Consider the following 10,968-nt stretch of genomic DNA (forward strand, 5'->3'; position numbering starts at 1 on the left):
CAGACTTCTGAGAAACATGGCAATGTAGGGATTTTTCTAGCTTTAATTTGAAAATCCTTAGGATTGAAACAAATTCTTTACTGCAATCAGTAAACGAATTAGCCTCTAACATACACAATTTATGAACACAAAGAATTAATGAGAGGTGGGGAAAATGGGAAGGCGCCGGAGATTCGGGGAGTTTTCGATCGCTGAAAGTAACACAAAACAAAAGTTTCCCGCTAAAATGCTAGTCGATTTGGGGAGAATCCCTTGTACAGAAAAAAACGCTCATTCCCAAGAACCAGCAAACATGGTGTTGGATCTGAAACCGTCCTCTTACGTGTTGTTGCTTGGCGCGGCCGTCTTGCGAGATAAAAGAGAGCGAGCTATCGATCAGCTCCTCTTTTTACATGGACCAGGGACGCTTGACCAGATCGTGCCTTTTTGGGCGTGGTTTTAGATATCTGATACTCACAGTATCAGGAGTTGGTGTTTGAAGTTACTAAACTTGTTAGAATGCCAAAGAAGTGAGAAATTTGCATAATGTTCTGCACTTGAGAATGCCCCTCCAATTGACAAAATTACGTACGGTAAGAACATTATTTTATCAATACATAGCCTTGGATATTTTGATTACCTTCAAAACTTAATGTTATTAGAATTAATTATGGTACATGGTGAATTGGTACGTTCGGGAACTGTTCAAAAGGGGACGACGTCATTCCATCCATTCCAAAGCGAGCCACCGAAACAAAAAAAGTCACGACATTTTTGTGCTGGGTTTATTTGCTTTACAGCAACATTTCCTGCATTTACCACCACTTCATCCGAAATTGAAGCCCTCTTCTGACCTTGAAAACACAACATTAAAATGCATGCATATCCAAGGATTTGAAGAACCTTGCAAAAAAAGATGAATTTATTTCGTATAAAAATACCGGTGATCATTAAATGAAAGAAGCTGCTAATATTCAGGCCCCATCAGTAACATTTAGCTTCTATTATAGCAAAATTGAGCTAAATTTACTTGGGGAAAAAATAATAGAGATTTTCTATCATTAAATTTCCTTGAATTTCAAAAAATATATATTATTGATTGAAATACAATAAAGTTCAAAATCTATGAACCAAAAACAACAATTTTTTTCAGAAGTAACAATTCATGGTATATGATAGTGAATCAAAATAATCTCTGGGATATATAGAAAACCTTTCTGCGTGTCTTGACTTTGACATAGTGTTTGTGTTTTAGACCGAGTAATAATCACAAAGTCACGGTACTTGTTACAACAAATAAAAGAGGCGCTATGGTGTGGTGTCACACTACAGTCTGTTACAAGTGTCACGATCAAATTCGTCTACGTGGTTTTATCTTTTTTCCCACTGGTTTGAGTTCAGGAACGGATTCCACCTGAAAGGAAAACAACATTCGATTTAGTGAACTTATATTTATTATAAAGGAATCAATTGAACGTGTGCTACCGTTTTCATTGCGCTCCGTATCCGGTTGACAGTCGTGTTCAGCGATTCGTCCTCCATGTCCACTTTAGGAGCGTCCTCTAGTTTCGGTCCGATGAGTGGCTCATTTTTTCCTATGATCTCAGATGCCGAGTGTGACGCAAGCTCTTCCATTTTGCGTTTTCTGCTCTCCAACTGTGTTGTTTTTGGGACGAACGTGACCACGTGCGGCGGATTGACGGTGAAAGGAACTGGTGTGCATCTGGATTTCTGTGACTTTGTCGGGCAGAGGCTCGATTTTGATGCTGTCGCCCTTTCTTTTGCATCAAGGATGGCGTTGTGCAATGTCCCCATTTTGTCCTCTGTTGGGACAGGTTGGTGGAGTTTGTGGTGTGTAGAGTTGTGAATTTCCTGAGGAGGAAGTGGCAATAGAGGGAAAGAGTGACAGTTTTTGTTCCAGAGCTCGTTCTCATTGTCACGGCCACTTGTTTCGCAGTCAGTGGGGATGATGTAGGCCCGTGTGGGTTCTTCCGATTTGGATTCTGCTGCGGTAGGATCCTCGTCCAGTGCTCGTTCCTGCGCCACATCCCTGACTTTAAATTCAAGAATACAGAATTGCAATCACTATAAACTTGTATTGAGAATATAATAATAATAATAATAATAATAATAATTTCCTTTGTATTGTCATTCTTTGTAACAATGTACACAGAACGAAATGTCGATACACCTGATCCGTTGTAGCGGGTCGATGCAGCCGCAGCCAGAGGGCGCCGCCATTATACCAATTAGGTATGTCTCGGTCGAGGCGCGAACCAGCGACCTCCCAGTCTCAAAGCGGGCACACTGGTACAGGGTTTTTCAAAAAGATTGATATCCTTTGAGATGTAATACATCACAGAAAGTACATAATTAAGGTACCGTATTTTCACGACTATAAGGCGCACTTAAAGCCTTTGTTATTTTTTTTTTTTTCAAAAGCTGACCATGCGCCTTATAATACAGTGCGCCTTGTATATGGATCAATATTGAGTCGCAATGTCTCGCGACTAAGGCAAGCAGCCGCCGACTAGATTTTCCCCCGTAGAAGAATTAGTGCGCGGTGTATATATACACTGCCGTTTCATTTCCTAACCAATGTGTCAATCATCATTTGAATCAGTCACAATTGGCTAAAGTTAATCAGAGGTGAAGGAGGTGGGTCCTTTTTAGCATTTACAGGCTTGCATAGGCCAAACAATTGGCCGAAAAAGATGTGAATCACACTTTTAGGTTGCTCTACGGCGTGGAGAAAACATTTTTTACTAGTCTGTATTTGTAAACAAGAATTATGGGGCTAAATAGCAACAAGCTTCTCGGCAGATTTTTTTATTTTATTTGCGTTATTACGTGTTTTGGAGTGTGTAAATATTTTACAAGGTTGGATTTACTACACCCACGGATGTAAGAGGATCATGGTTGCATATTATCATTGAACGTGATGCCTGCAAGACGACTTTGGTGAGCTACCCCGTCTTTATATTTTCCCAGTACCTTGTTTCAAACTGATCTTGATGTGTATGCGATTAGTCTGTTTTTAAATTCAATTCAAAGTGTTTATTGTCATATGCACAGTAAAGAACCACACAATGAAATTCTTACATTGCCGTCCACACAGTTGCCAGCGAAAAGAAAATAGAAACTAAGAAATGGATGGCATTGTTTGTTTCTGAGACACATATTTGCTTCTTTGCGAGCCGTCGGAATGTTAACGGGTTAATAAGTTTGACTGAACTATCTGACTGTTTTGTGTACAGTCCCACTGTAGCGCCTTATAGTCCGGTGCGCCTTATGTGTTAAAAATATAGGGAGAAAATATGAATTTGGGGGGCGCGCCTAATAACCCGGTGCACCAAATAATTGTGAAAATACGGTAATTGAATTTAAAAAGTTTTAATGTTGAAGATTATAACAAGTATTATTCTAAAATTGAACGAGAAATTCAGAAGAATGTGGATTTTGTGAACTATTTCACAAATTTGAAATATGCCCACCACCTGAAACACTACAGTCAGTCATCCATCTCTTGCCAAACAAGGTAAAGCATATTTTTGGCAACGGTCTCCAGCAGATTACTATTTTTTTTTTTTTTTTTACAAATTATCTGCTCATGAGTTAGTACAGGGAAATTCATATATTTTTATCATTATTAATTATTGATATTCAAAGGATTTCAATAGTTTTTAAACATCCTGTACAAAACCTAATAGGCTTATTGTAAAGTAGGCATGATGGATGATCTTTTTTACTACTTTATTATTACGGATTATTATTATTTTTCTCTGAGAATGACACCTTTCTTGTGCAACATCCTAATCTTGTTTTTTTTACAAAATTTCGATTTTTCATTTTATTTTTAAACGTGCATTGAGAAAATACAACACTAAATAGGTTCATCATAAAGTAATCAAGATGGCACTGTTTTATAACTTTATTCTTACAAGATGTTATAATTTTCTCTTGAGTAGGGCAACTTTGATTAGTGACATTCTAAATTTATTTTTTTTGTGTGTAACTAATGATCTTTAGTGTAAGCTTATACAGATGCCTATTCCGGAGCGATTTTTTTTTTTATTCTTGTGAATCATTTTATATCAGTGCTGCCTTTTTTCTCATCATTGTGGTAACTTGGTGCATATTTTTTTAATTATTACCTACGTATTAGTACTTGACTTTCTATAATTATTCAGGAGGTCGTTTTCAAAACATTGCAGTGTACAGTAATACCTCGCTATAAGGCAGTTCACCTTTCATGAGATTGCTGCTTGACAGATTTTCAACATTGATTGTGTTCTGAATTTTGATTGGCTTAACAGACCCTAATTACAGTAGGCATTGGTGAAAAACGAAAAAAAAACATGTTAAGTACAGCGGTTAGCACATTTGCCTGACACGTGAAAGGTATCAGGTTTGAGACAGGATAGAAACATATGTTGGTCTGTACTTGCCCAAGACACACCACAGGAAAATGTTGCCTCCACATCCCTAGAGTTTAAGGGATCCAAACAACAACAGGTACAGTAGACCGTTTTGTGTTTGTTAAACAAATGCCTGGGCTTGTAAAAATTGTTTATTTTTTAGTTTTGATGTACTAGTATTTAAATGTAAAATGGTTGGTTCCCTTAACCACTAGTGTCGTAGAGACACCATTTCCTGTGGTGTGTCTTGGGCAAGTACAGACTGGGGGCACCCATCCCTATCCATGGAACGGAATCCCCTCAGTGATCGGTGGTTCATTGTATTTCATACTAAAGAAATATGTTGTTAGAAATTTGGGGTTTAAAAAAAAGTTGTACCTCTATTCTGTGCCATCCTCGTCACGTATCTTCTGCGGTCTTGCAGCTTCATTCTGGTATCCTCTACAGTCTCATATTCAGGGACATAGCAAACATGGAGAACACCACCATAGAAACTTTTCTCGTCCATGTGTCGTTTGGCAGCTCTGGAAAAAAAAAAACGATTGAAGAAAAAAAGACATAAAAAACCATGTAACTTGACATTTCTTCACAGTACAACCACGCGCCCAAAGACAGACTTTGCCGTGTTAGTGCATATGACTGTGTGAGTATGCATGTCTCCAAGAGACTGAATGCTATTGGTCAATGTCATATAAAATTCTGGTCTACTATTGGTTAATGTCGTGGCATCGTGAAAATGCCAATATGCTATTGGCTGAAACAACTCCCACGATGTGTTTCTGTCTGTTAATTCAGGTCAGAATCTCAAGAACAGTCCCGTAAAAAAAATATTTGCCCCCTTCCTTGATTTCTGTGTTTTTTGCATATTTATCACTCACAAACGTTTCAGATCATCAAACCAATTTTAACATCAGACAGAGAGAACCCAAGGAAATATAAAATGCAGATTCGAAATACTGATTCAATGTATGATGGCACAAAACCTGGTCGGTCCAATGTCAAAACGTAATTGCATTTAGGTTCAGGGATAATTACTTTTTCACATACGGCCAGATAGGTCTTGTTTTTTTTTTCTTTTGTGCCTTAATACATGGAATCAACATTTAAAAACTGCATTTTGTTTTTCCTTAGGTTGTCCCAGTGATATTAAAACGGGTTTAATGATCTGAAACCTTTGTGAGTGGTGATAATGCAAACAATCACAAAAATCAGGAAAGGGCGAATAGAATAGCACAGTACTTTGTAAAAACTTTGAGTGTCTTTGATACAATACTGCATTTATGGGTTCCAAGGCTTGTCGTGGTACTAGAGGGAGAATCAAAAGAAATAATAAATAAATAAATAAAAACTATTGGAACAAAGCTTGTATTAACAAGCAATACCAATGGCTTGTTGCAAGACACTCCAATGGCTAGCCTCGTTAAGCCGCATGGCGATAACCAATTGATGATGAAAATAATGAGGCAATTAAAGCATGGCAATCTTCAAATGGAATGATAATTTTCGCTAGTGGAAGTTTTGAAATTGTTTACATTTTAATCTGGTGGCTGTATGATCGGCCATTTATTTTACCTTTTCCAAAATGTTGCCATTTTATTTTTATGAATGCATGCTACGTTGTATTGCATTCTATTTTCTTTATGACTTGGAAATGTTTAAATCTAAGCTTAAAACTCACTTCTACTCTATAGCATATGAATAACCTAAACTGTTCATGTGTAATAACCTTTGAAGCCCTTTGAGACTATTTGTGATTAAGGGCTATACAAATAAAAATGACTTGACTTGACTATTGTCGGCACATTATTTTTAATTTTCCTTTGTGGGGTGAAGTTCTGTTTTTTTATTTTGATTGTGAATATCTTCTCTGTAAGGAAAAAAAGTATGATGGATGGGCCCTTCAAAGCTTCAGGTTTAGCCTACTCCCTTTGGGCACTTCCATCCACTTATCCTCAGTAGGGTCACGGGGGTGCTGGAGCCCTTCCCAGGGGACCTCCTGAACTGCTTGCCAGCCAATCGCAGAGCACACAGAGACTTACGACCCACTCGCTCAAACACACAATTTGGCCCGGCCAATTAACCTCACATGCATGTTTTTGGAAAGTGGGAGGAAACTGGAGTGACCGGAGGAAACCCACGCAAGCACGGGGAGAACATGCAAACTCCACACAGGAAGGTTTGATCCCATGACCTCAGAACTGTGCCGGACATGCGCTAACCACTCCGCTGCTGGGCTGCCTCCTTTGGGCACATGTTTATGTATATTATTGAATTGTTCCGCTGTTTTCTTGTGCAAATATTTCATTGATCCCTTTTGACAGGTAGTGGGTGATGCAATTTTTTTAGAGGTGTGCCTAAATAAACTCCATTTGTTAATTCAGTATATAAATGAACTTGATGCACAAATGATCTTAATTCGAATTAGTCTGTCTTGCTGTGAATAAACAGGTGCCGCGTTGTGTTGTAAGGTGCATTATCTCTTAAAAAAGGGATTAGCTATCATTAATAAGGGGGGCAATCGGCTGAGGTCGACGGATATAAATTGACATTGTTTTGCCAGGGTCTACTGTACTTTTCAACATGATTACATATAAAATGTGCGTGTGTATTATTACTTCTTTAAATTAATAGTAATGGTAAAACCTGCCTGTGCAGTCACGAGTTTATCTTAAAATAACGGTTTTATGAACCTGGCACTGGTGAGTTTCTGAAACTTGACAAGGTAGACTTCGGTGAACTCCTCGGCAGGGTACTCATCCAAAGGCCGGTACTCTTGCACGACTCCATATAAAGCACAAAGCTGGATGAGTTCCGTCATAACTCCAATGGCAGGGACCCCTTGGATCATAACGTAGCACGACTCCGAATTGATGGTGTATACCTTACGAGAACACAGAGAAAACCAGGTAGAAAATGGGTGAGGGCTTGAAAGGGTGAGAAAGGGCTTGGGGGAAATACTGTACACATTTGTGTACTACGCACACTCCTAAAAGAATCTGTTTAAAATGTTGTTTGACTTTTTCTTAGCTCAAACTAAGTATTGAAAGGGACAAACGTTGTTGAATACATGCAGCCATGCTTGAAATAATTTATTGACAACTGTGAAAACAATACCAACATATAATTTGCAACACATAAATTCCATGTGCTTCAATGTCTAATCAGATATGCCAAAGTGTTTTTTCCCTAATCGTGCTCTTTTGCCTCTTTTATATCTTTCTGTTTTCTCCATTCTCTTACAATTGTCTCTGGTACCGTGAATAACTAAAGTGTGATGACATGAAATGAAATAAGAGTTACCCACGAATAAAGTACTCCTGCCCGTACGAACGACACTGATTTTAATTGAAACGCACCACCTTTTTTCACTCTGGGAAAAATGCCTTCAAAACGGTGAATTTCTCCTCAAGGTGAGAGATTTTGAAACACTTCCCACGTCAAAGAGGTATGTTTACATTCTTTGGGTCGAACAGGATCACCCAGCTTGCCATAATATTAAATTACCAACTTTAAATGCGATAAATGGACATAAAAAATACCTTGACGGCCCTGGCCTTTCTTCCATCACGATATTTAGGTCGAGAGATGCAAACTTTCCGCTGTTCGTGATGTTTGTACACCTCGGGAGTCTTCCAGGAGCTTGCCCCGACTGCCGCCATGTTTGGTGTAACTGTTTCCGGTGTTTCGGCTTTCAAAGTAAGAGCACATCACAAAAACGGATTAGGGATTGGAATACAGTAGTCAAATAGAGTCATGTTTATGTCGCGTTTGATGGAGACAGATCAGGGAAAACATATTAACTAATTTAATGCCAGACGCTTTTTCTCAAATTAGGAGAGCCAATTGTCGCCATTTGGACTCATTTTTGAAGGCCTACAGAAAATTGAGTTATGTTTCTGGGACTTAAGCTTGAACCCTCATCTTTCATTCAAAAAAAATATGTTTCTATCTTTTACTATTGCTAAGTAAACAACAGTTAAACATTGATAAGTTTCTTGAAAATACTTGTTTCCAAGAAATCCTCTGAGAAAAATAGTTTTCTTTCTGTAAGGGCGCACTTCAAGCAGAACTTGCTTTTTTGCATTTGTGATACGTACCTGCAATAGCTAAACAATGTTTTCAATAAATAACACAAGGCCACTTTGCGAGCAAAATAACAGTTTATTGCAAGAAAACTGAGCTATGCATGAAGAATGCATAAACTTATCAGCGCCTGGAAGCCCAAGGGTTGCCCTAAATGGGACATTTGCAGGATTGCAGCAAGTCGTATGTAAGAAAAATTGCAGTATAGTATACAAAAAACTGTACTGCATTTTAGTGGAGAAAAAAGCTCATTGCTGCTGGATGCATCTCCGGCAATTTATATCATTATGTTCAAAAACAACTCCACATTTTTATTGCTACATTGCAAATTGCAATATGAAAAAATCAAAAAAAATTTAAAAGTCATTTAAAAAAATCTTTTCTTATTTTGCACATTGCATGATACAAAAGGGTAACTGTAGTACCGACTCAGACAACAATCGTTATCAAGCAATGAAGTTACTTCTTTCAGGACTTTCTGGGAGCTACCGGCATGACGATTTGTTGCTACTTTCATCCAAATTTATTTTCACAAAGGGCCACACAAGTGTAATAGCTGTCTTTAAAGGGCCTGATGTACGTTATAAATGTTGATTGTAAAAAAAATGTAGCGACCATTTCATGTAAAACGACTCTAAATTTACTATTACGTCACAAACATAACAATTGCTTTGAAAACATGATGCTACACACATCACATGTGTGATATGTTATAAGCTACATACAACAAAATCCTCTTGAATATTTTTGGGAAATATATTCCAATTTGGTCGGATAAATAAAGCAAACATTTTTTATGGCTTGGTCAGTCATCTTTAATTTTCAACAGGCAAAAAAGAAATGTTTCCTTAATACAAAAACCTTCATAACATTCACATTAAGTTAAAAAAGCCGATATCATCCAGGCACATCAGTAGCTTATATTTTATATTTAATCAAAAGTGGGCTAAAATCCCCCAAATTTGTTATGGAAATTTTCTATTATTTATAAACTAATGTTTTTCTAATTTATTTGGATTTAAACAGAACTAAATAAAGTGCAAACCTGTAAAACAACACTTTCTTCACGTCAAAGCAATGTACACTGAAAAACAAATAATTAACTAGTCCGGGTGTATGTTAAAATAATGAATCAAGATCATGTCAAAGGCAAGATTTAGCCTTGACGTTGACGCATGTGATGTAATTTTTCTGATTTGTTTGGATTAACGAAGATCTATTAATTTATATACTATATAGTAGGTGCAATTAAATAATTCCCTAGAGCACACTTGATGAGTTTTCACGACAAAATAACATTGACGAATTTGTTTAAAACGGTTAAGTCGGCCACGGTGCGGAGGTTTAGGGTTCAAGTCCAGCTACTGCAACCTCATATGGAGTTTGCATGTTCTCCCCGTGCCTGCGTGGGTTTCCACAGGTCACTCCGGTTTCCTACCACATTCCAAATACATGCATGGACCAAATTGTCCCGAGGTATGAGTGAACATATGAATGGTTGGAATGTGTGCCCTGCGACTGGTTGGCAGTCAGTTGAGGGTGTCCCCTGCCCACTGCCCGAAGTAAGCTGGGATGGCTCAACCACCCCGGCAACCCTACTGAGGATTAGCGCCGCAGATAATGGATGATTAAATTATTGTTGTGCAGTCTTGATGAACCTTTTGGCTTACTGTTGTCAGGTAAATCTCTCCTCAAAGATTAAAGATCAAAAGTGAGATTCCAAGCTCATTCGTACAGATCACATACACGCATGCACTCACTCACTGCTTTAAGACAAAAGTTCCAGTCTTTTAAACAACAAATTACAAAATTCCTTTTTTCCCACCCTTCCCTACATTTAAGTTCACACACAACCACTAGAACACGACTTTTCAACTGCACTTCAGTGCAAAGCAAAACCAGCTAAATACTACGTTTGGTACTTTGCTCTCCATTGAGGGATTACAAAGAAAGTCCATAGTGTGTGCGTGCTTTGCAATTTTAAAGCCGCATCATACAACATCCCAGTATTTATTGCTCTTGATTTACTGTTTTCCTGACACTAAATGTCACGTTTGTACATTTGTGTTCTGCTCAGGATTTTTGCAAATGACCAGTGTAGGGCCATTTTATGAAAAACACAGATTGCTTTGCTGTTAAATAATTTGGAAAAGCTTGGGGATTGCTACTTTGGTTACATGATATATCGTGGGACTGGGTCATGGATGTGACCAACACGTCTGTCAATCAAGTTTGATTGAAACCCTTAAAGTTTTTTCAAGTTCACAGTTTTTGTTTGTAGCACCTATGCTGTTAGGCAGAGGTAAGAAAAGCTCCTGGACTAGTTCTAGTTTTGATGCGTGGTTAAATTAAAAAAGGAAACACCATAAGTCCAAACTAGTTTTCAACAAAAGCCATCAATGTAATGAACAGTGGATAAGACAATGCACAACATTTAACATGAATTATACTAAAAGTGCAAAGTAACAAGGTGTTAAATGAGAAATCC

The 10,968-nt window shown here is 37.9% G+C and overlaps 1 protein-coding gene across 1 annotated transcript; it reads right to left on the minus strand.

The window, feature by feature from the left end:
- Positions 1–883: 883 nt before the first annotated feature.
- Positions 884–8,070, minus strand: rbm48 (RNA binding motif protein 48). The gene is made up of 5 exons (XM_088326579.1): positions 7,937–8,070; positions 7,088–7,278; positions 4,776–4,921; positions 1,465–2,033; positions 884–1,393 (listed from the first exon to the last, which is right to left on the minus strand). The coding sequence occupies exons 1-5, from the start codon at positions 8,054–8,056 to the stop codon at positions 1,331–1,333; spliced, it is 1,089 nt and encodes a 362-aa protein (XP_088182705.1). The 5' UTR covers positions 8,057–8,070; the 3' UTR covers positions 884–1,330.
- Positions 8,071–10,968: the final 2,898 nt, after the last annotated feature.

The sequence above is a fragment of the Urocampus carinirostris genome, chromosome 2 (assembly GCF_059441175.1).
Source record: "Urocampus carinirostris isolate Australia breed hairy pipefish chromosome 2, RoL_Ucar_1.0, whole genome shotgun sequence".
NCBI classification, from domain to species: Eukaryota; Metazoa; Chordata; class Actinopteri; order Syngnathiformes; family Syngnathidae; genus Urocampus; species Urocampus carinirostris.

What these genes read in the sequence shown, in the direction of transcription:
- rbm48 (XM_088326579.1), bottom strand. Translation starts at nt 8,056, where the DNA reads ATGGCGGCAGTCGGGGCAAGCTCCTGGAAGACTCCCGAGGTGTACAAA. An exon ending in GAGGATGGCACAGAATAGAG is followed by an intron (nt 2,034 to 4,775) that starts GTACAACTTTTT and finishes TTGAATTTAAAG; the next exon opens with TCAGGGATGTGGCGCAGGAA. An exon ending in TACGGAGCGCAATGAAAACG is followed by an intron (nt 1,394 to 1,464) that starts GTAGCACACGTT and finishes TTTTCCTTTCAG; the next exon opens with GTGGAATCCGTTCCTGAACT.